The sequence below is a fragment of the Parus major genome, chromosome 2, assembly GCF_001522545.3.
Source record: "Parus major isolate Abel chromosome 2, Parus_major1.1, whole genome shotgun sequence".
Lineage (NCBI taxonomy): Eukaryota > Metazoa > Chordata > Aves > Passeriformes > Paridae > Parus > Parus major.
This window is the reverse complement of record NC_031769.1, coordinates 129192231-129214524: the sequence shown is the minus strand read 5'-3', so window position 1 is coordinate 129214524 and position 22294 is coordinate 129192231. Positions and strand designations below refer to the sequence as shown.

General features: G+C 38.2%; 1 protein-coding gene across 1 annotated transcript; it reads right to left on the bottom strand.

The window, feature by feature from the left end:
- Positions 1-270: 270 nt before the first annotated feature.
- On the bottom strand, positions 271-22278 carry POP1 (POP1 homolog, ribonuclease P/MRP subunit). Its single transcript, XM_015619070.2, has 15 exons — positions 22007-22278; positions 19207-19374; positions 18203-18378; positions 15631-15879; positions 14963-15050; positions 14493-14668; positions 13619-13869; positions 13396-13489; positions 12522-12633; positions 11465-11584; positions 6370-6485; positions 4901-5092; positions 3886-4040; positions 2809-3150; positions 271-2020 (listed from the first exon to the last, which is right to left on the bottom strand). Exons 1-15 carry the CDS (start codon positions 22125-22127, stop codon positions 1363-1365), a joined length of 3018 nt encoding a protein of 1005 aa, XP_015474556.1. The 5' UTR covers positions 22128-22278; the 3' UTR covers positions 271-1362.
- Positions 22279-22294: the final 16 nt, after the last annotated feature.

The window sequence follows — 22294 nt, the reverse complement described above, 5'->3', positions numbered from 1 at the left end:
GTGCCATCACAACTCCCACTGCTGGTGCACATTCTACAATCCATCTCCTGAAGACTTTTTAAAAAAATCCAGCCCTACTTCCAATATTTCCCATATAATCAGATGTTCTTCTTCCTTCCCCATGTGTATGCCATATTTAAATGGTCCTATATTTTAATAATTTTGGGGGTAAGGCACACTAAATCTTTCCTCCAACAACTCCAGCCAACATTAATAAATTCACCTAAGACTTTCAAATGAAACTGTGAAAAACGAAATTAAGTTGAACACTGACATTTAGAAAGAAAAAGTCATTAACTGATCCATGTTTAATTTCTCTAAGAATCAAACTGTCAATAGACTACTAACTCAAGAATACATTACATTTTTATTTGTACATGATCATTTCAGGATAATTTTACCAACTGGCATATATTTGTATCATGCTGCTACTAAACTACAGTGTACTACTGTAAAATTCCTTTTCAAGTTCCTTAACTCAGGAATGGCTAGGTGCTTAAGGCCATCATTAAAAAAAAGCCCCCAACAAAATACCAAACACAAACAACCTATCCACACTACCCCAGGCAAATCAAACACCTTTCTCCCTTTACCCCCCAGCATATTTTACAAGTTTTATGATTGTTTGAACAATATTCATGAATCATACTGTAACATGAAGAAGCCTTCAATTCTAGCACATTCCATACAAAACTAAATTCATGTTTTGAGGAACAAAAATACCCCCTCTTATTAACAGAAAATGTGTGCTGACCCACCACAGGCAATTTGCATCTGAAAGGTTTATTACGTTTCAGACTAGGGAGAAAGACTGATATGCTTTCTAACTGCTATAATTCAAAATGACATAGCTGTATTTTATTTGTATTTCATTTAAGCATTCAGCTTTCTCTACATAACTCTGCTGCACTGCAGCCACATATATTCAGATAAAAGGAATCAGGAAACCCACTTGCTATATACACTGGATCAGACTGCTTGCAGTTACATGTCAAAGTCCACTGTAAATTTACAGTCCATCTGAGCAAAGACTTCTAAAATTAAGATGATGATTTCCAGTACATTGTTATAGCATCCACTGCTTTGAGGAGAAAAAATGAAGAATACACTTCCTTAGAGATAAAGAAGGTCATGATAATGATCTGTTAGAAATCCTTAGCAATGCAGACATCAAAAGTAATTCTAGTCTCTTTATGCATTAGTTATTTACTTGAATAATGCTAAAAAGCTTTTTAATTATTTCATAATCTTAGAGCTGTTTGGGCTTAGAATAACCTCAAATTTAAAACAAATCTGAAAGGCCACAAAATACAAAACAAAATTCTTTGGTATTTTTGGCATTCTACTGCACTGCAATGATGTTTAAACCTCAATATTAAGTCTTGCAAATCTGTACTGTAAAGATGCTGGAGTCCTTAACAAAACAAGCCCTTTTTTATCTGCTGGCTGGTTGTGTAACATATAAATTAATCCAGTCAAGCTGACAAAACCCAGTGCTTCTCCACAGCCTGCAGCCAATGAAAAATCCCCTCGAGTGACATACCCCAAGACAGTCCTGGAGCAGTGGGAAGTAACATCTGGGAGAGCATCTGACCAAAGACCAAGAATGAGATCTTCATGGTCCTCAGTTGCCTCTTCATCTGGAATGCCTGCAGGGTCACTCTCTAGAGACTTCACGTCCTTTTTCTTCCTCTTCTTCTCCTCTTTTTGCTTACGGACCTTGTCCTTGAATATGTCACGATGTTTGGGCTCTTGTGGACCACAGAAGAGCTTGTCTTTGCTTAGATGCAGCAAGTCATCTTCTGTTGGGATGCAAATCATGGCATGTAATTCAGGGTTCCCCTTTCTCAAGAGCGACAAGTTGACCCAGACGAGAGCCCTTGGGTAGCTCATCAAGATTGGCAAAAAAACATCTTCAGTCATTTCCTTCTGGCCCAGACGAGAAATAAGGCGGATTCGCCGATCTTTCCCAGCAGTGGGGTAACACCAGGCTGATAACTGCATTAGTAGTTTCTCACTCCTGTTAAAAATGTTCAAAAATAAACATCAGAGATTGTTATTAACAAGCAGTTCAACAGAAATCCAGCACCCCACATATTTGCAAGAGCACACTTTACAAAAGATCTGGGGCTTTCTGTAACCTTCCAGGCTGGTACACTCTTAGCCTAAAAAGAACATTGGTGAGTGGAATTCAAGAGTCTTCTTCAGAAGTTAGGAGACATGTTAAAACCCCCAAAGCCTGTTAAAACCACAAACACACTAAAATCTCCAGTGACACTAATGCAGTCCAGAACTTTCAGTGTTTTCTTCCCCTGGTAACCACACAAAAATGAAAGACCTGTGTTCAGGCACTTCCCAATACTGTTGCTGCCCTCATGCGTTGCATTGGAATGCAGGAGATTCTGTTTTCTAGAGACTTTGTTAAGGAGTGCAAGAACCACCTGTGGTGATATATTAGGGAAGAGAATGCAAGATGATTTTCAGAGCAATAGTCCTAAAGTCACAAATATGAGCCTCTAAAAGCTCCATCAACCTTGAAGCAAACAGAATATGCCAACTCTGACAACAGTCAACTCCAGTGTTAAATTTAGGATAATTTAAGGAGTTTTCTTTATGTAGTCATCAATTTTGCTGGAAAAATGCAGAAGGATTTCCACTCAACAGCAGATTCTGATTAGTGACAATACTATTTAATCTCACAGTATTTGGATGAAATAATTCTCTCATCTTACTAATTAACGCTGAGCTCTTCCTTTCCCCAATTCAATAAATACCAATAAAGAAATAAAATGTATTATTTTGACATACCTGAGAACAATAAAGTCACTTGTCTTAGTTTCATCTCTCTCACCAAAATCTTGGGTGCTTGTAACATCCTCTGTCTTTAGGGCACCTTCAGAACTTGCTATTTCCATGGTCCCCTCTTCCTCACCAGTCTCAGGGGAAGCTTCTCTGACTGCTTCTGCTTTGGGGCCACAAAGGGTCTGCCCTTCAGTTGTGCAGCAATCAGGACGTGGGGAGGAAGGACATAAAATTCCCCCTGAAGTTTTCATTCTTTCTTCCCAGTTCTTGGTCAGCTGCCCCCAAGGACAGATGAAAGGAGACAGAGTGCCCAGCTTGACATAATTTGCCCTTTTTGCAGGTGGACGTCTAAATGATAAATCAAGTAAGTAAGTAAGAATACTTTCAAAATCAAGTATTTAAAACAGAAAGGGAAAGGACAGTTAACTTTCTAACCTGGCTGAACAAGAATTTTAAAATTACAATCTAGAAAATGCTGCTGTATTTCTGTCCACTATATCCTTTCAGCCATGCTGGAAACATCTACCTGTTCTGCCATCACCACCTCTTCCTCTGAACTTCTACTTTCCCCTCCTACCTGGAAGGGGAACCAACACCAGCTGGTGTAGAGGACACTTCTAGCTACTCCAAACTCATAGTTAAGAGTTCTCTTTGTTGCAGTACAAGTGAAGGTAAACTTCAGAATACCTGGTATTTAAAATTAGATACGAAAATGTACTTCTAAATTTACTTTATTCTTCAAGACTTGGTAGATACGTTGACATACTCCTTTGCATTCTCTTGCCTCCTCCCCCATTTGCTGCTCTCAAAATAGTTTTGTTTTTTTTAATTGCTATGCAGCCTTGTTACAGCCCTGTAACTGAGCATGTCTCTGGGAATAGAAGGTTTTAATTTATATGCCCTGTTTAGCAGTGTTAAATATATCTAGGAGTCCTTTCTTTTTTATAATACAAATATTTAAAACTAGTGAAAGATCTCAGTAAAGGCCAAGTCTAAATGAACACAACAGAAGATACCTAAGGGAATATTTTAATCAGTATTCATTTTTGTCATTTTCCCCATCAATTTTTAAATTAATGTTACCGTTTGAATTTTTCAAGAAGACTGGTTTCCAGTTCTTTAGCAAACTGCATTCCTGCCTGGCAGTCTGGGAAATCATTTGGAGTGTGAGGTGTTCTTTGGTATTCAGAATGCTTTAATGCCTCTTGCAAGCCACCGACTCGTACACCTCGATATATCTGTTATAAAAACCAAATGCCCAAAAAGCAGTGTTTGAATTCATTCTGGCTTCCTAGCTGAAACAAAACATTAATGCCCAAAGGGTACTTCCTTAGAAAATTGAAAGTCTAACACTCAACCTTTAAAAAATAAGCTTAAGCATGATTTCTACTGTTCTAGATGCTAATTTCAACAAAAAGTTAGTTATGCTGTTTAAATTTAATTCTGCAAAACTATCAACAAAACTGAAGACAATTTCACAGGTTCTTATCTTGTGCATTGCCAGGAATGTTGTATTACTTCAACAGCCACTGCCTAATGTATTTTAACCAAACATTGCAAATATCAAATCCCCTGCACACTCAAAAGCATAATTTTAACTACAGAAAGGTATTAAAACTGTCACCTAAACAGTCAAAGCAGGATACTTCAAACAGCACCAAAGGAGCTTAACTAAAACTTTGTTTTATGCTCTATCCCAAATCAGAGGCAACCAATTTGGTGACAGAGGTGTTGATAGCCAAGCTGGAAATTGATTAGCAGCACACCCTAAATGATTTCTCTTTAGAGGCATATGCTTGTAGAAACACAGAGAGGTCTAGCTTCAGCTTTCTCTCCTGAGTCCTCACTGATTTGCTGCTTCTAGACTGCCATGTGGGCATACCTGTACCCAACAAAATACATGGAAAGCTATTGTTTAAGTTTGAAGACCAAGCTTCTGTCATGAACCAGTTCACACACCGTTTTTTAAAGTGAAATTTTGATCCTGTAATTAGGAATTGGTTATATAATACGAAGTACACTCTCTAAAATTGATTAATTTAAACTAAATTATACAAATTATCAAATTTACTGGCAATTTGCCATCAAAGTCACTTACAAAAGGAATCCAGAAAGCCATGCCCCAGCCCTTTGGGAGATAGATGTCCCAGCCACTCCCCCATCCTGGTCGATCTTCTCCAGCCGTTTTTCCTGGCTGCTGCACCAACAGTATGGGAATCTTAGATTCACAAGGACCCAAATCAAGGTGTGATCCAGGTACCAGTAACTGAGCTCTCATATGGTTTAAATCCTGAGGAGGAGACATTTCCCATAAGTTAATAACCATTCTTCTTCCCTCTTCCAGATACCCTTCCAAGATACAGAGAAAAGTTGAGTTTACAGCTAGGAAAAAATACAGTAGTAATACACTCAATATTTGAACAGAATTTCATCAAGGCATGAAAAATTATTTCAGAAAAGAGTATTAGGCACCCTTTTTCTCCCCTTCTTACTTCCACAGTCCTTGATAAAGAGCAGGTACAAGGTACAACATAGATGAAAGAGGTAAAATAACTCTGAAAAGGTGCTTTCAGTCTGCCAACATATGGAGCAAATCTGAACTATGTCCAAGGAGATGGGAAGAAGCTTTGGTCATCAGTTTCACATAAAGCATGCTGGCATCGAAGTTTTGTCAATCACCAGTTGTTATATTCCATTGTACCACAATAAGAATACATTTATGAAGAAATAGACCATTAGATTCCCTGTGTTTTATGAGGTAAACATTAAATTTCATGACAGCATAAAGAACACTGTCATATATAAAAAGATTGTGCTGATAACTGTCATGTACTAGTATAATATTTTCTAAGTACTCTGCTTTTTTTACACTATGTCAGTTTGAAAGAGCACAAAATTAATTTTCAGAAAGAATATTTAGAAAGATGTTTTTGCCACACAAATGTTTTCTCTGACTACAATGGTGCCAAAAGTTTATCAATCTCTTGGGACTAAATCACCTTTTTATCCATGCACTTTATAGGCTGCCCTCCAAAGAAAATGTCAATGAAAATGTCTAGATAGGAGACTTCAAACCCACAACAGCAAACTTGAAGTTGTCTACAAATAACGAGTTATTGCCCAGCATACCCACAGCATAGTGTGCTGCAGTTCAGAAACACAGGATTTCTTTCCTTTCAGCTTCCACACTTCTCTTCATCAGAAGAATTGTTCTGACTACAGCTAAAGGCCAGAGCCTTCCTGTGTCACTCTTCTCAGCTGCATCAGTCAAGGTGATGTATGAAAATCCAATTCCAATCATTTCTGTTACATAAACCTACAACTGTAGTCCTGTAGGCAATCCAATAAAGCTTTCTTTTAATTGAATCCATGGTCAATGGCTGTGCATGAACATTATGTAAAGGCTACAAAAAAATACTTAATGTCAGCAGTTGGATACTATGACATTAAGGAAGCTATTGATTAATCTTAGATTTATCAGATTTTATACAGATTTCAAGAGGCTGTTTCTATGGACTCCATGAATCATTAGCCATTTTCTTCATGGGAATCCACACACTTAGTTACCTGCTCTGAGATTTTATTTTCAGTGACGTTCTTACAGATGTCATGGTCCCAGATAAAGCTGTGAGCACAGTCTGCAGGTACACCCTTCAGGTACAGCTGCCTAACTTTATCATTATCTATAAAAGAAAAGAACCTTTAAAAAAATTCATATTATTTCTGTGGTTTGAGTACAAAACTATCAAAGGCACTTCCATATCATAAGTATAATGAGCAGACAACCAAGCAAAGCCTATTAAAAGCTCGACAAGCATCACTGCTTCTGGCATATCTTACTATCACATGTTTTTCCAAATACAAAATATAAATCAACTGTTAATGTTAGAAAGACTAACCTGGTATCTTCTCATCCACATTTCTTCTTATCAGAAGACATAACTGCTGCCAATATAAATTTGATCTTTACATACCACCTTTAATATTCTGGAATCTGGGCTTTCTGGCAGAGTGTGAAGCTCAACAGATTTGGTGAAAATCAGAAAGGACGACATTATAAAGCCTGAAGTAAGTCTGCCTAAGTAAACTTGTAAGGGAAGCAAGAGCTGCCTTTAAGAAATGTACACACAGGAAACATTTGTATGGCTATGACTAGAATGCAACACTTATTTAGTAGTAGTTTCCTGCTCTGGTTCTTTTCAGGCTGTGTGCTTCAAGGAGGGGACTACTCTTGCTTATGTCTGCATAAATCAACAGTTGTGTACATTACTGAAGATAAACAACAATCGTAGCTTTAAAATGGATTCCTGAAGTATTAAATAACCTATCTCTTCTTCAGTTTTACAACCTAAGGAAAGCAAAGAAGATGTGTACCTACCTTTAGTGATCTAAGGATTAACAGCCTTCAATGTACAGTACAGTATGTAGTGAATGCCTATCCATTTAAGTAAAGTAATTCTTATCAAGAAACAATACAATGAGCCTATTAATAGTTCTGATTAAAAGAGGGATTGTTCTTTTTTTCATCATCCACATGGTCTTACATATTAAAGGAACTTAACAGTTAAAAAGGGCTTGTTTTGTTTTTTAAAGTTATTTAAGTCTTTTTAAAAAATGTAATTTTTCTGCTAATTTTTCCAGGTAATGTAGACAAAGACTCAAAGACAGAAGATTTGGATTATTCAGTGGTACAAACAGTACCTACCAATAGGTACTGCCAAACATAACTGCAATAATGATTTATTTAAAATCCATAGTTTTTAAGATGCACCCGCTACTGAAAGATGCAAAATCCTTTGCAAAAAATATTAACAACTGCAGCACTTGTAACAGTTTGATGATGATACTGATACTAGCCATGCATTCTTGCTAATGAATTAGATTTATGTGAGGAGAAGAAATGGAAAAGAAATTATCAGATTATGGTGGCATTCCTTCAAGTTAAGAACAATAAAACTAAAAAGGGAATCCTTGCCAATTAAGCAGAAGAATTCCTTCTCTGACCAAAAATTATGAACAGGAACCTAAGAGAGCTCAACACTCCTACAGGCAAAGCACATTCTGTTTGGAGATAAAGCAAATACTAATGTCTCAAAAGAAGGGAGCAACAAAACTGTGTGTGGTGGTGGTAGGGAATGACTTCCTGATTTTTACAGGTATTGTTGTTACAGATAACCAAAGGGGAAGGGCACATGATTGCAAGCATAAAGTAAGGAAAGTACCTTTTCCATCTTCTGTACAGAAAGCATTTCTGAACACCAGAATCACTTTATGTTAAATTATTTAAACATGTTCTAGTTCCTTCAACAGAAAATTATTCACTGAAAATTTCTCTGCTTTTTTTAACACTTATTTCTATTACTACAGTTCAGGCAGCCTATCCTTGTCATATTCTCAGAGTTCTTTGCAATTCCTATGTTCTATAATGGCATGTATATTTGTTTCCCCACTATAGAAAGACCTTTTAAGTCAGTGTCTTTTCATCACCACCTGTCATCCAATTTCCTCCTTATTAGCCTAAAATATTCTTCTCTAACTTGGTACATTCCTTCTCTTCGATCCTCGAGAACCTGGAGAATTTATTCTTTCTACTCAGTGTACTATATCTCAAATCATAATCCCAAATCTGCACACCAGTTCTTCTTACCTCCTGTTTTCTTCAGTCCATATTTTAAGATTTCTGGGGAAATAACCTTACTGATGAATAAGTTGCTGGTAATAGTGAAAGTAAGATGTTAGGGCTAGTACAGGAAATAGGAAGTTGCACTATGAAGAACATGAAGCTCATCAACAAGCTACCTCTGCTGGTGTCAATGGTTGGTGCTTAGACAATACAGGCAGATAGAAGGCTTTGCTCCATTTCAAGCTATTGATCTGATTTCATAGTTGATTATCTGTCTTAGAGACAGGCCTAAGAGTAGTTTGATTTTAAAATTTTCCTTCCTCCCTTTCACAAAAAAACAAAAGAAGTGAAAAATAGAAGCACTGCCCGGGAGCAGTCTGAGAGTCCTAGGTGTATGCAGGGAGGATGGGTATCAGGAGAAATGGGGACAGATACCTACATCTCTGTATGAGGTGCATTTACAGGCATGGACCCAGGAACTTTACTTTTTCATGATGTATTCTCCTTCTCTGCATCTCATTCACTGATTATGCAGAAGTTTCATCATACTCCATGTTAAATGTTTTCAAGGCAGTGGAATTTGTTTTCTCAAGAGAAGACGGTACCAATGTATCAAAATGTCAGAAATGTACTTTAAACTGGAGAAAAGAACAGTGCTAAAGTGCAGTCATGTGAGAACTGACTGCTAACTGGGAGTCTTGACTCCAGCCTAAAGAAATAATGACAGCTGATTTGATTGAATCTGATCAGCCTGTGTTCACAGCACACAGCTTGCACATATGCACTGAAGACATAAAGTAACTGGGAAGGACTGAAATTACATTTGCTTTGTTAGTGTGTTACAGGGAAAAACTACACAGGCGTATCTCAGAACAAAATTTTGGAAAAAAAATCCCAATATGAACAGGTATGTATCATTCCACTACTGTGTGTATGACAATCCCCAGCAAAGGTGATGGCCATAACTTACCTAAACTATTCACTCATTTGACAAACAATGCATCTTTAAATTAGTACAGTCTATCTAAGAAAATCAGTTGGCTTTTATAAAATACTGAAGAACAAGAGAGGCTAAAATACATATGGAACCTGTATGCTAACATATACAGTGCTATTTCAATCTTACTAATACTAACCCTAATAGTACTTGAATATCCAAGAAGCAAAAAAGGGGGGAGAAGTGTGGAATACACCAATGGTTCCCTTTTATTGCTCAATAAACAAGATTTGATTAAGACAAAAAAATTACTGTTAACATTTTTAATAGAGGTCAGCTCACAGTATTACTATATCTGAGTAAGTTCACAACATAACCAAGGCTCAGAAAGTTTATGTAATTCTAAGGCTTAAAAAATTACTTTTTTTTCAGAAGGGGGAAATTAATAGCAATGAAATGGAATTACAGATCCTAAATAAGTCTTTTTTTTTTTTGACTACTGGAAGACAGTGGTACTGTCTGTCCTCTTTCATCCTTCTGCCTACTCAACTTCCTCAGCTGCCTGTAACAGTAAGTTATTTAGCAGAATCTAATTTGAAGGTACTATGCCATTTACCTGTCCTTTCTAGCTGAACAAGGACCTCCTCCTTCTCCTAAATAAAAGTCAGAGAGGACAGAAGCAGTTTGAAGTTCATTATGAAAAAACCCCAAAAAATATTCAGAAAGAAACAAAAAAGCAGCACTAGCTTTTCTGAGTATTTGTGGTATAGAAGATATTTTGCAAGTGAAGGATAAGCCCAGGTAGAAAGATGGACATTCCTTTTCAGCCAAAGGAAAAACCACAGAGGTGCTCTTGACTCCCTGTCTTACACCATTACCTCTTTACCATGGCCATCACTCCTGAGGGAAAACCAGCTCCAGCAGCAGGAGAGAAACTACTATGAGACATTTAAAATACCTAAATGCCTTCTGTTGATCTTGCCTTCTTAAACACATCCTCACAGACATGGCAAGCAGAATGAAACACACTGAATCACTTTCTGCAGTTGCTAACTCTTCTAGCAGCTCAAACCAGTACCTGTAAACAAGTGCTACATATCTCACCTTACTTCTCAGCAGGACGGAACCAAAGTAGAGGTCATGTATGCTGCAGCATTTCCAACAGGAACACTAATGATGAGAAAGTTAGCTGAGCACAACTAATTAACAGAAAGGCTGTTCTGGATACAGAGGGCAGAACAAGAGGATGGAAGAAAATGAAAATAGCAGAATTTTGGAAATAGCTAAAAGCAACTGAAGGAGGTGCTCAACCTGACTTAAGTGATATGTAGGACTAGATTATTCCAGTGTCTTGCAAACAGACCACCAAGGAAATTCAGTATTTTGAAGTCTCTGGAACTTTCAACTTGTCCTATTTGCTGCTGCTTGCTAGCTGACTATCATGTTTCTCCTATTAGGTGAGGCAGCCTGTGCTCAGTCAACCTAATTGGGAATGCCTGCACTGTACACAAATCCCTGTATATACTTTTGCACATTTTCAGAGGACATTCACATCCATCTGAATTTGAATTTTGCACTGAAACATCGTGTAAGTCAGCACTAAAATGAAAATTTCAGAAGTTATGCCTGCATCTTTCATTCTCTATCAACACCTTGGCCACCTGAAACACTAACCTTGCAAACTTTTTTCACAGTAGAATTGCAATTTTCAACATCTTAGGCCTATAAACCAGAAACAGCAGGTATCTTCTTGGGGAGATAAACAGGAAGACTAAACACCAAACAGAAACTTACTATGGAGCTTTTAGCACCCGGATGGCCTTGCCAGGATTCGAACCTGGATCATCTGTATGGTCAGACAGAGGCTTCCACTGAGCACAAGACCAGCTTTGGTGCATGTCCCTCCCTCACAACTGCTGCTCTAAAACCTATGCAACTTTCAAGCTGTTTCTATTCTGCCTGTGCTCTGGAACTGGGAAATATTTTGAACCAAAACCTAGAGGAAAACAGCAGGAGACAATCCATAGAAGATGACAGTAAATGAAAACAAAAGCATAGAGAGAAACTAAATCTCTTCATATAAAATAGACAGGACATTTTACCTCGGTATTTTTCAAAGTCTGGCATGGCTTTTGTCTTCTTTTTTGGCAAATTGACTCGAGGATCTCCAACAGTGAGGCCAAGTATTGTACCTGGTGGCATATCTGATGGTGAGCTCATCCCTTTAAAAACACACAGATGAACATTGCAATGAAACCACCAATTTAGTTGTGATCTTCTTCTGCACTTGTATTTTTGTGCTTTTTTGCTTGCAGGGATGTGACACCACTGTAAGCCAGTGAAGCAATCCAGAATACTCCAACATATTTTGAAAAATCACCAATGCTTGTTAAATGCTCAATAACAAAAAAGTCAACAACAGCAGTGCATGACTTGGTTTGCAATTACATTTACCTTTAGCATATAAGTGAGGTCACTGTCACAGACTCAATTCATCCTTTGCATTTGACAAATTTCAAAGAACAACCAACCTTTGTTTTACATGTGTCTTCAAGAGAAAGGAAATCTAGAAGTGTTTTGTAAAAGTTTTACCTCATCTCTGCTTAACTGCCTCATATTGGATAGACAGCTTGAGTACAGTGTGAGATCTACCAAAGCCAGTTGCTTACCTGCTTCAGTGCTAGAAATTGACTTTATGATACTTTACAATTCAGCCAAATACACAACTGTTAATTTAGAAATGAACATATATAAATGAAGTATAATACTTCCACTCTGGATTGGAGGCTACCATTTTATCTGTGAACACACTGTACAACTTACTGTCTTAATTTTAAGTGTGTGGTGAGAGAGAGTGAGAGGATACAACAGCAATCCCAAATTTAAGTTCATGAAGATAAAAAGCAAAATGCAGTTTCTCTATTACAAGTTTGAACTACACAGAGGATTTAAATTCCCTTAAATACTCCCAATGTAACATTTTTCAATTCCCTGCCATGCCCTGGCAAGTACCTAAGCACCTTCTCAAAGACATCACTCTCTTGATCATGCAAAAAATAAGCATGTCCAAACTGAAGTCAAGTTTATTAGCATGCCAGTTTTGACCATTAGATTTTAAGCTTCCCCCCATTCCACCCATAGCACCCACATGCAAAATACCTTCCAATAGCTCAAAGATACCACTCTGACATTGATGAAGAGATACTTTTTCAGAGTCCTTGCAGTTTTCTACCCACCAGTTATTCAGTTCTGTCTCTGAATCTGCCATCTCCTGGAAAACAATGTATTTAATTAAACTCAAATGGTTACTCATTATTTTCTATCAGTATGACTTCACTTTCTGTTTGCCTTAACCACTATAGTCACTTTCTTCCTCTTCAAGTTTTAAACCAAAGTAATTTTTGGTTTACAATACCACAGAGTTTACAATAATCTCTAATAAACTGCACAGTTTAACCTGTGTTCCAAAAAGAAATAAAGCAATCTACAGTACTTCCTAATTCTGGTATTAATTATTTCTTAGAGAAAGCCAGAGATTTCATGGCCTCATCATGTTTGCTTCAAGAGACAAAAAACCCCCCATAAATCCACAGTGATGCTATATGCGAAGAGGTGGATGGAAAACCTAAATCCTGGAGAAACTCCATATTTCATTGAAAAGACGTAAGTTTTCTGTATCTTACATGTCTTGCCCTTTAGTTCTAGGTGCTCTAGCTGATTGCTTGAGAAACAGGATGTTTCTCAAAGAGAATATGAATTATTCTGGACCTCTCAGCAGAAACTACACAGCCTGCTCAACAGAACCACTGTTTTTATTTTCTTCCTACTCCCACCTAAAATCCAGGTGGGAGTTCTTCCTGAGATCAGCATTAGTCAAGAGGCTCACTACAGAGAAGCCACCTGGGTAATACATAGGCTAGCCTTTATAAAAAGCAAGGCTAGATGATTTATGGGTCTTTCTAGCAAAAAGCAAGCTTTCACATTCTAAGAACATTACCAAAATTGCACTAACATCCAAAGTCAATTTCCTTACTGTTTGGACAGAAGCTGCTTTCAGGGTCTCTGTAAGGACGGAGTGTGATAATGGGCCGATCAGCCGGTATCTGAGAATCTCCATGCTTCTGTCACTGAAACAGGAAATTTTCAGGTGAATGTACAATTGTACAACACACATTATGTAGCCCAGTACTGTTAAGCCAGAAATGCAGCTATGTTATATGGTTATGGGCCAGTTTCTGACTGTACTGTGAACAAACCTGATTGTAACGCCAGTAGTCCGTGCGATCCAAGAGTAGGACTGGAATGGATCTCTAGTGCCATCACCAATTATTTTTTTCACTGGCACAGCTTTTTCTCCTTCTTTATCCTCCTTCTTTCTTTTATTGCCAAGGCTTCTAACAACTTCCACTTGTTTTTCCTCTTGAATTGATGTTGTAACAGGCTCAGTAATACAGATTTCTTCAGGCTCTGAACACTGAAAAATTGCTTTTAACTCCCTAAGTATATCCTTAAGAAGAATGAGGTTAGGATTAGGATGATATGCAGTGCACTGCAAACCTTAAATATACTTTTAAAAATTATACTCCATTATTTAATTTTCCTATATGGATTTTAAGGAGTAAAATTTAATTCTGCTGAAGTCAAGGGCTTGCTAAGAAAATCTGTCAGTAATATTGAAAGTCGCTAAGAATTTGTTCTCTTGAAAATTAATATAAGAAATATAAGAAATGTTGTGCACAACATTTCACTTTTCTCATTTTCATTTTTTTGAAGCTGATAGCTAAGTATGATTATCATGATTATCTGTGATGATAGCCTACTGGGGATGCCAGTGGAAAGGATATGCATCAAGCAACATCATATTGCACACATAGCCTGAAGCAACTGACACTAAAAAAACTTTTCAGAAGCTTAAACATTGAACACCTCAGCACCATGCACTTTCACTGCAAGCTTTACAAAAACAAGTTGCAGAACATCAATATTGTTAAGAGTAGATATAGTCTTCCAGCTTTCAATTCCTGAAGTCATGTGTTATACCCACTTCTTTCACACTTTTCAGATGATCTCTTCAGCATTAAAAATGCACAATACATAAAGAAAAAAGAGTTCAACTATTTAGGAAAATACCTGCTTAAGAGCTGGATGCACCCAAATCCACAATTGTCTGTTTTCAGTCCCATCCCTGGGTTTCCAAATAAATGTAACTGGACCAAGCATATCCTCAGGATAGCGATCTGCTCTGTAAAGATTCAGGGAACCCTCAAATCTTCCAGACAGACAACAAGTCTCTTGAAATGTCAATCCTAAAAAAGAAGACACTTATTGAAGAACAAAATAATATGTTGTTTAATAAACAAAGTAAAACTGAAATTCTGTATGGCTGCTGAGTGGCTAAGGTTGTACCATAATCAGCTTATTAATAAACCACTGAAATGTCTAGTCCTACTATGACACCTAAAGTACATTTTTCACTCAAAATCACAACTCAGAATCAACTCTGTTACTACTATTGAGACTGATACATTATTTAAAAATGAAAAGGATGGATCATCCTTTAGTCTATTCCGAATCTTTATTCTTAACTACGTAAATTTTACCTGTGTCAATGCTACATATTCGAGCAAGTTGCTTCAGAAGCTCATTCTCTTTACCCTTCAACTCCAGGCAACAATAATATGATAAGTCCTGAAACAATATGATAGTATCAAAGTGAGAATAACTCTTAAAAGCAAGCCTGGTAAGAAAAGACCAGACAGGGCTTCACAATTTATTAATTCTACTTAAGTACAATTTCTTCCTACTCTAAAATTTGCCAAAGTGAAATGAGTTTCTTTATAACTTGAAATTAATAACTTTGTAACTTAAAATTAATAGCTGTAGGAGAGTGGTTTCTTATTTGAGGGCCAACATGCCTCTCAAACCAAGGACATTAAAACAAATTAAAAACAACATAAAAACTAATTATCTCTCCTCAATAGCTGCTCAGGTAGATGATATAAGGATTCGCTTAATCTCTTAGGTCTTGAGAAAACTGAAAATGTAGTATTTCTGTCATAGTTACCATAAGGCTCCTTTAAATGTTCATCTTACTCTCTCTGATACTTGCCACCCTGAATTACAATGATAAAATTATTCATTTCATACGCAGCAGTCTTAATGACAGCTGACACAACAGTACTTCAAAGAGACAGAAATATTCATTACAACTAGGCAGTTGATTACTTCACCTTGGCAAAATATCAAATAAAACATGCAGATATGGTACCTGAAGAAGGCAGTGCTTTGTCATGGCTCGGTAACAAGCCCTGTAGCTCTTCTCTGTAGGGCTGTTTCCTAAACAGTATCCCCATTTCTTTACCATATGAAATCTTTTTGCATGCCAAATATGGGTTTCCAGCCAAATATTCTTTCTTTGCCTGTGATTAAACTCTGCTACCAAATTTATGTGGCGTCTTCTAGCTTTGCGGCATTTAGTCTTTGACTGCTCTTTTTTCTGATGTACAGCTTTCTCTGCCTGTTTTTTAGAAGAGAGGACACTGAAGTAAATCTCAACAGAAAAAAATTCTGAAAAGAAAAAGGCTGAAATATAAGAATACAGGTAGCACTAACATTATGTTATACCATGTTGGATCATTGTTGAGGGTAACTAACTGACATTTTCTACGCAAATCACATCCACAGAAGTATATCAAGGTTTGACTGAAACCCATACATAAAACAAAATCCCCACACATTCAGAAACTTATCATGAACAGTAAGTGCTGCTACTTCCTGTGTGAAGTTTTTGCCACACATCAATATATTCCCATGAACAAATCAATGTGACATGGAAAAACGCCTGGAGATTTGAGCTGATACAGAAGCAGTACAGACTCTCAGACTGACAGAAAGGGCCCTATCACTTCTACAACATGTAGAAACGGATGACAGAGGACTCTGGGAATATCTTGACCAAATTCTTGATAACCAGACATAGTCAAGGTCTGAACTATTATATGTGGATGCATGGCTAGAGAGGAAGGCTTGATTCCATGTTTGATTTTTCTTTTTGTGAAGTGCTAAAAAGAAATAGGACTACAAGATGTACAAAAAGCTTTGTAAGCTCACCAAGAAACACTTGACAGCAGACCACTGGTTACAAGAATAGCAAAGGAAAGAAAATGATGCCAGATCAGTGCCAAGAACACTAAAAACACTGAAGCAACCCATGAAATCAAAATAGAACTGAAAAAAAAAAACCAACAAGAAAGTATCTTCCCATCAGACCTATCATTCATCACAGAGAAGGAAATACAAGCCACTGGATCAATGGTAGGTGACCGGTTCAGAAAGGCAGTTAGAGAAAAAGAGATGCAGCACTGTAGATGAAAAATATACATCTTTATGCTCATTGAAGAGATAAGAGATGATCCAGGTAAATGTTTCAATGAATATGGTTGTGATAAAGGATCTAAGAGAAATGAAGAAAATGCAGCAGAATTGAAACAGATACCTTTGAAGATGGAGATCAAACACAGAAAAGTAATAGGGAGAACCTTTACAAAAACAAGTAACAGAGATATGACAAGCTGCAAGAAAATGTGAGCCTGTGCAGACACATAAGCCACACCAAAAGACCTGAAGACAGAAAATGTAGCAGAAAAAATACAGCTGCTCCAGGGCCAATTAAATAATCTCAAAAAATCCAAGAATCCTATGTGGCATGGAAACAGGGATAGGAGAGTATGTATGAGCATGTACACAGAAATTAGAAAGGCTGTCACATAAAAGGAGTTAAAAAAGCAGGACTCAAAAGAACCAAATATAAATTTTAGAAAAATCTAGATTTAACAAGGATAACACATAACTATGCAAAACAGCCCGTGCTTTCTTCCTTCAGTTCCCAGAAAACAGGCTCAAACTGCATCTCTTGTCATGTCTGACAAAGCAAAAAAAATGTGAACGAAAACAGTAAAATAAGATACAGGTTGTGAAGATCCAATAAACACCCTAAGAAACATGCAATTGGTGTGTGGCAGGGAAGCATCTGAAACAATTTCTGAACCATGAACAATCATCTTCAGGAAATCAGGGTGGAGGGGACAAGGTCTCAAAAGAGAACACAAAAGAAAAAAAGTGCAATAAATAAATTTATCAGTCAACCTTAATACACAAAAAACTTACCAAATAAACTCAGTTGATCACTTTAGGAATTCTCAGAGATGATAAAGTGATCAATGCCAAACACTGGGAAGATCATTCCCCAGTAACACTGTGCTGAACCAATTTTTAATTTTCCTCTTTAAACATACAGGGAGGCCACAGTGAATAAGGAGCAAGTAACCCCCAAAGGTATGTTCTGACTAAATGTTGAGATACTGCCACAAAATGACTTTCATGAGTGGTTAGAACTAGTCAATTTGTAAGACTTAAGCTGCATGCAGCCTGCCAATAACCCCAGTGTACCTCCCACATTTGAGCTGTAACACTCAAATCATCAAGTCAGCTTGAGGCTGGCATGGTCACATCCTAAAGCTGGGGTGGGGTGCAAGGCAGCTCTTACTGAGGACTCCTGGACCAGTGCACCACCCAACCTCTCCTGCAATGGACTCTTTTATCACTACTCTAATTACTTTTCAAGATGTCCAGTAATCACAAAACCAGGGGGTTAGTGAGACCTACTTGAGCTACCACCTGAAACTGAGGTGATCCTGAATTTTGAATTCAAACATGAGTCAAAGTTTAGGGTGCTCAAGAAAGTTTGGCAGAAGTTCAGGTCTGAACATTAATAAATACAGAGCTGAATAGTGTGCTTTGGCTGTGCCCACTGCATGAAATGCTGTAAAACACACTTGTACCTCTTTCCTGGCCATCTCTTGGAGCCGCCTGGGTAGGCGTTTAACATTGTGACTCATTGCTCGCCTTCGCATGTGCCTGGGGAGGGTCTGGAAAACCAGAGAGTTGGAAGACTTCTGCGAAACTGCTTTCAACATGGCATTGATCTCAGCAGCACGAGCTTGAGCAAAGGTAGACACTGCAATGAAAAGAACTGGCATCAGAGACATAAACAACAAACCAGAAGAGGATACTGCACGTAAATTACAGAATTACTTCTAGTACAGCAGTCCCATATCTTCTTGACATAAAAGGAATTACCATATACTGTCACTGAAGAAATATCAGTTGTTTAAAAATCCTGAAGTTTACAGATATAGTCAAGAAATATTTATACATTAATGAATCTGAAAGTTGTTTAACCAACAAATCCCATTTGCATTAAATACTTTTTTGTTAAATTAGAACAGCAATTTTTTCAGCTGGTATTTAGGGAGACAAGAAAATCTTTAGTATGGGAAAAAAAATGGAAACGGTAACATATTCCAGACTGTTTTAAAAAAAAACAAAATAAAAATCCAGAGCTTGGTCTCATTTCATGTTTATGGAAGTGTATCTACTATCAGAACACTGCAACATTTTGCAAAGCTGATTTGCTCTCCTAAATAAATGTTCTGTTAGGTGAAAAGCTGTCTTTAACTTGCATCATGAGTAAAAACAGTTTTACTGGCTACATTAAAATCAGATGACTGTCAGTACTCATTCTGCTAGCAAAACAGATCCAAAATGCATATCCCTCACTACAAGGTGTAACTTTTCCACTCAGAAATCTGAAAGGACCCATTGAGCAACAGCTAGTCATTCATTCCAGTACAAAACAACTTCCATGTTTTGGAGAAAATCAGGAAAAACAGAAGACCATAGCATCAGTTCTAATTTTTGCTCTTGCACAAAAATAAAGACAGCAAATTTAATCACCAGCAAATTGCCACAGAGTGATAAATTAAGACCTTTCACATATACACACCTGTTATGTATTTTGGCATTTCCTCAGATACACTCTGGTGTCCTCCATGCCATGCTCCTCTGCCTCTCTCTCCTCTACTTTGCCCCTTTGAAAAGTACTGGTCCTTCCTGTAAGCAGGCCCAGATGACTGATTTGGAAATTTCTGCTGCTGCTCAGAATGAACATCTCCTGGAAGGTTTAGAGATGGAAAGAGATTAGAGAAACATTAAATAGTCTGAATAACTGATAATTCTATTAGTCTTTTCTCATAAAAATGCATTGCAGACTCCTCCCATTTTATTTAATACACATAATTGTAAAAGCCACCAGAAATCAGAAGAATTAACTTATTTATTTACAGGAATAAATAAGAATTTTATGCTGCCCTGCAGCAAACATGAGGTAGATTAAGTAACTTTCGCATGCTCTGAAAAGGGTACACAATCCAGACCTTGCCCCAAGGGCAAAATCAGTCCATGGAAAATCGTAGTAATTTTTATTATTGTCTTGTCAGAGTTCTAGTAACAAAACAGCAAAGTTATTTTTTCCACTTGCCCCTTGTTTGTTTTTTTTTTTCTGTAAGCAAATGTATTCTTGCCTGACATGTATTTTTTTTTTACAGCAATAATTAAGGTGAGTATGATACTTGTACATTGGTACAATAAGTTACTTTTCTGGTACAAGTACTCAAACCAATACTGAAATTAAATAACTAAAACCTACAATAAAGCATCCTAAGGTACAGCAGTTCTTTTCAGGAGTGCTAAGCACCTAGCAAGTACCTAAAGTTTCACACAGCCTTGAAATCCTTATTCAAAGACCTGTGTATATTCAGCCTAGCTAATATTATATATTACTTCAGATTACTTTATGTTCAGTTAAGCCTTAGTTATGATTTCTACTACAACTTGAGATACGGTTCTCAGGCAGTTTGTGCCAGACAATTTGACTAAGAAAGGTCCAACCAGCCATTCCTATCACCCCATCCACTACATCAAGACAAGTGCTTGAGAGAACATGGGGCCATAGCATTCAGGGAGCTTCTCTAGTGAAAATCAACCTGTGTGTCCACAGAAATAGAGTGAGAGATTTAAAAAAAAAACAGTTTTTAGGTTGATCACTTTCTTAAACAAGCCTGTCCCTTTGTCCCAAAAATGCTACCACTAGCATGAAGACCAGCCAGGAGCAGATTGACATTCAGCAGCATCTCAATTTATGAGAACTGAAAAAGGCAAAGAACCTCCTTTTTCCATTTCAAATAAGCAAGAAATGGAAGTTTTATGTTCAGCAGCAGTACTGTTGTAGCCTGCTGCAACCATACATCATGCAGAACTACACTAATACCGTATTAAAAATTATTTGGTACAGAAGCAGACATTAGCTTTTATGTGGAACAATTCCCTGACCTGGGTTTCCACATGCCTGAGAGCAGCATTGTCCAGACACTGAGTTGAGAAGGAAATAGCTGGGAATGAGGAATGGAAACTCAGTAAATCTGTGTAGGCCAACAGCCCCAAATTAACTCAGATCACAAACACACCCTCTTAATGAAGTAAATATTGTAATCAGAAGAAAGAAGATTGTTTAGCAAAACAGTCACTGACTTAATAGCTAAAAAATCCTTAAATTATTTTAGCTACTACACAGATCCATAGTTTTGTAACTTCTATGTAGAATTTTTCCTTCCTGTTTCTACAAAACAGCTCTGTAAACCTACAATACTGACACTACAGAAGAATGTTACATGGATGAAAATCCATGCCTTTTAACAGAATGGAAAAACATAAGCATGCAATCTTAGAAGTTCCCTGCTACAAATAAAGTTAGAAAAATGTGTTTAATCTGGCAGTACTCCTGTAATGACATTCCAAAATCTTCAGACATGAAGGAGCATAATTTGCTATGTCATTCTGTCTGCTCAGGAACTCTTCAGTCACCTTAATACATAGTGACACAAACAGTAAGGGTTTTTTCATTCAATCACAAACATGCAATTTGTCAACTTCTGAAGGCCTCACAGTAACAAGTCCTTTTATGCGTGGGGTTTTTCACAGAAATAATGCAGGTAACAAAATATCTAAATGTGAAGGTGGTGGTGGAAATTGAGGTCCTACTGAAGCATAGTGGATGCAGATCAAACCACAAAAACCAAAAAGGCATCTAGCATACAAGCTGACAGGATCCTGCAGTCTTCAGCTGCAAAGGTTACCTGTGTACAAAATGCTGCAGCAATGACCCAGGACAGTGCCAATTTAGGGACATGCCCTGCCAATTCCCTTCACAGGCACAGGAGCCACAGGCAAACCGGGGGCATGCAGAACTGAGGGATCTGAGGGGAAAATCAGCGCATTTATCGTAACATCAGAAGGCTAAACCAGCCCCTCCTCCTACCAGGTCTGGCGGAAAAGCAAAGGAGAAACTGGATTTGGTATAACATCCAAATTAATTTTACGGCTAGGAACTGTAGGGATTCGTTATGTAATCGAAGGGATGATAGGGAGAAGCGCATACTCACAGGGTACAGAATAGTCTGGGTTGGAAAGGGCCTCCGGAGACCATCCGGTCCAACCCCCCCGCCAAGGCAGGGTCACATAGAGCAGGTTACACAGAACGGGTGGATTTGGAAAGACTTCAGACAGAGACTCCACAAGCCTCTCATGTTAAAGAGAATCCCGTATTAACGGGACTTACGGCAGCACCAGGACTAAAGGAAGCCCTGGATACTCCCACGTTGAGCACCCTGCGGGCTGGGGAGAGGGGGACACTTGGGCCTGAGGGGGGATCACCGCGCAAGCCCCGGGAAGGGCTCCCACAGCCGTACCTGGGGGCGGGCAGGCTCTGCTCCCGCCACCGGCGAAGGGCCCCGGCTCTGCGGGCAGCGTGACGCTGGCCGGCTGATTCCTCATCTTCTTGGCTCGCTTCTTCTCCCGCGCCCCAGACATCTCCGGCGGGGTTGCGGAGCCTCTCCGTAGCGGTCAGAGGAGGGGAGAGGTCGGCGGGCGGAGCAGGTGAAACCGCAGCCCCCGGCACCAACCCCAACCACGCACTCACTCTCGGCGCGGCCTCCACGACACACGTGGGCACCCACGCCCCGGCACAGCGCATGCGC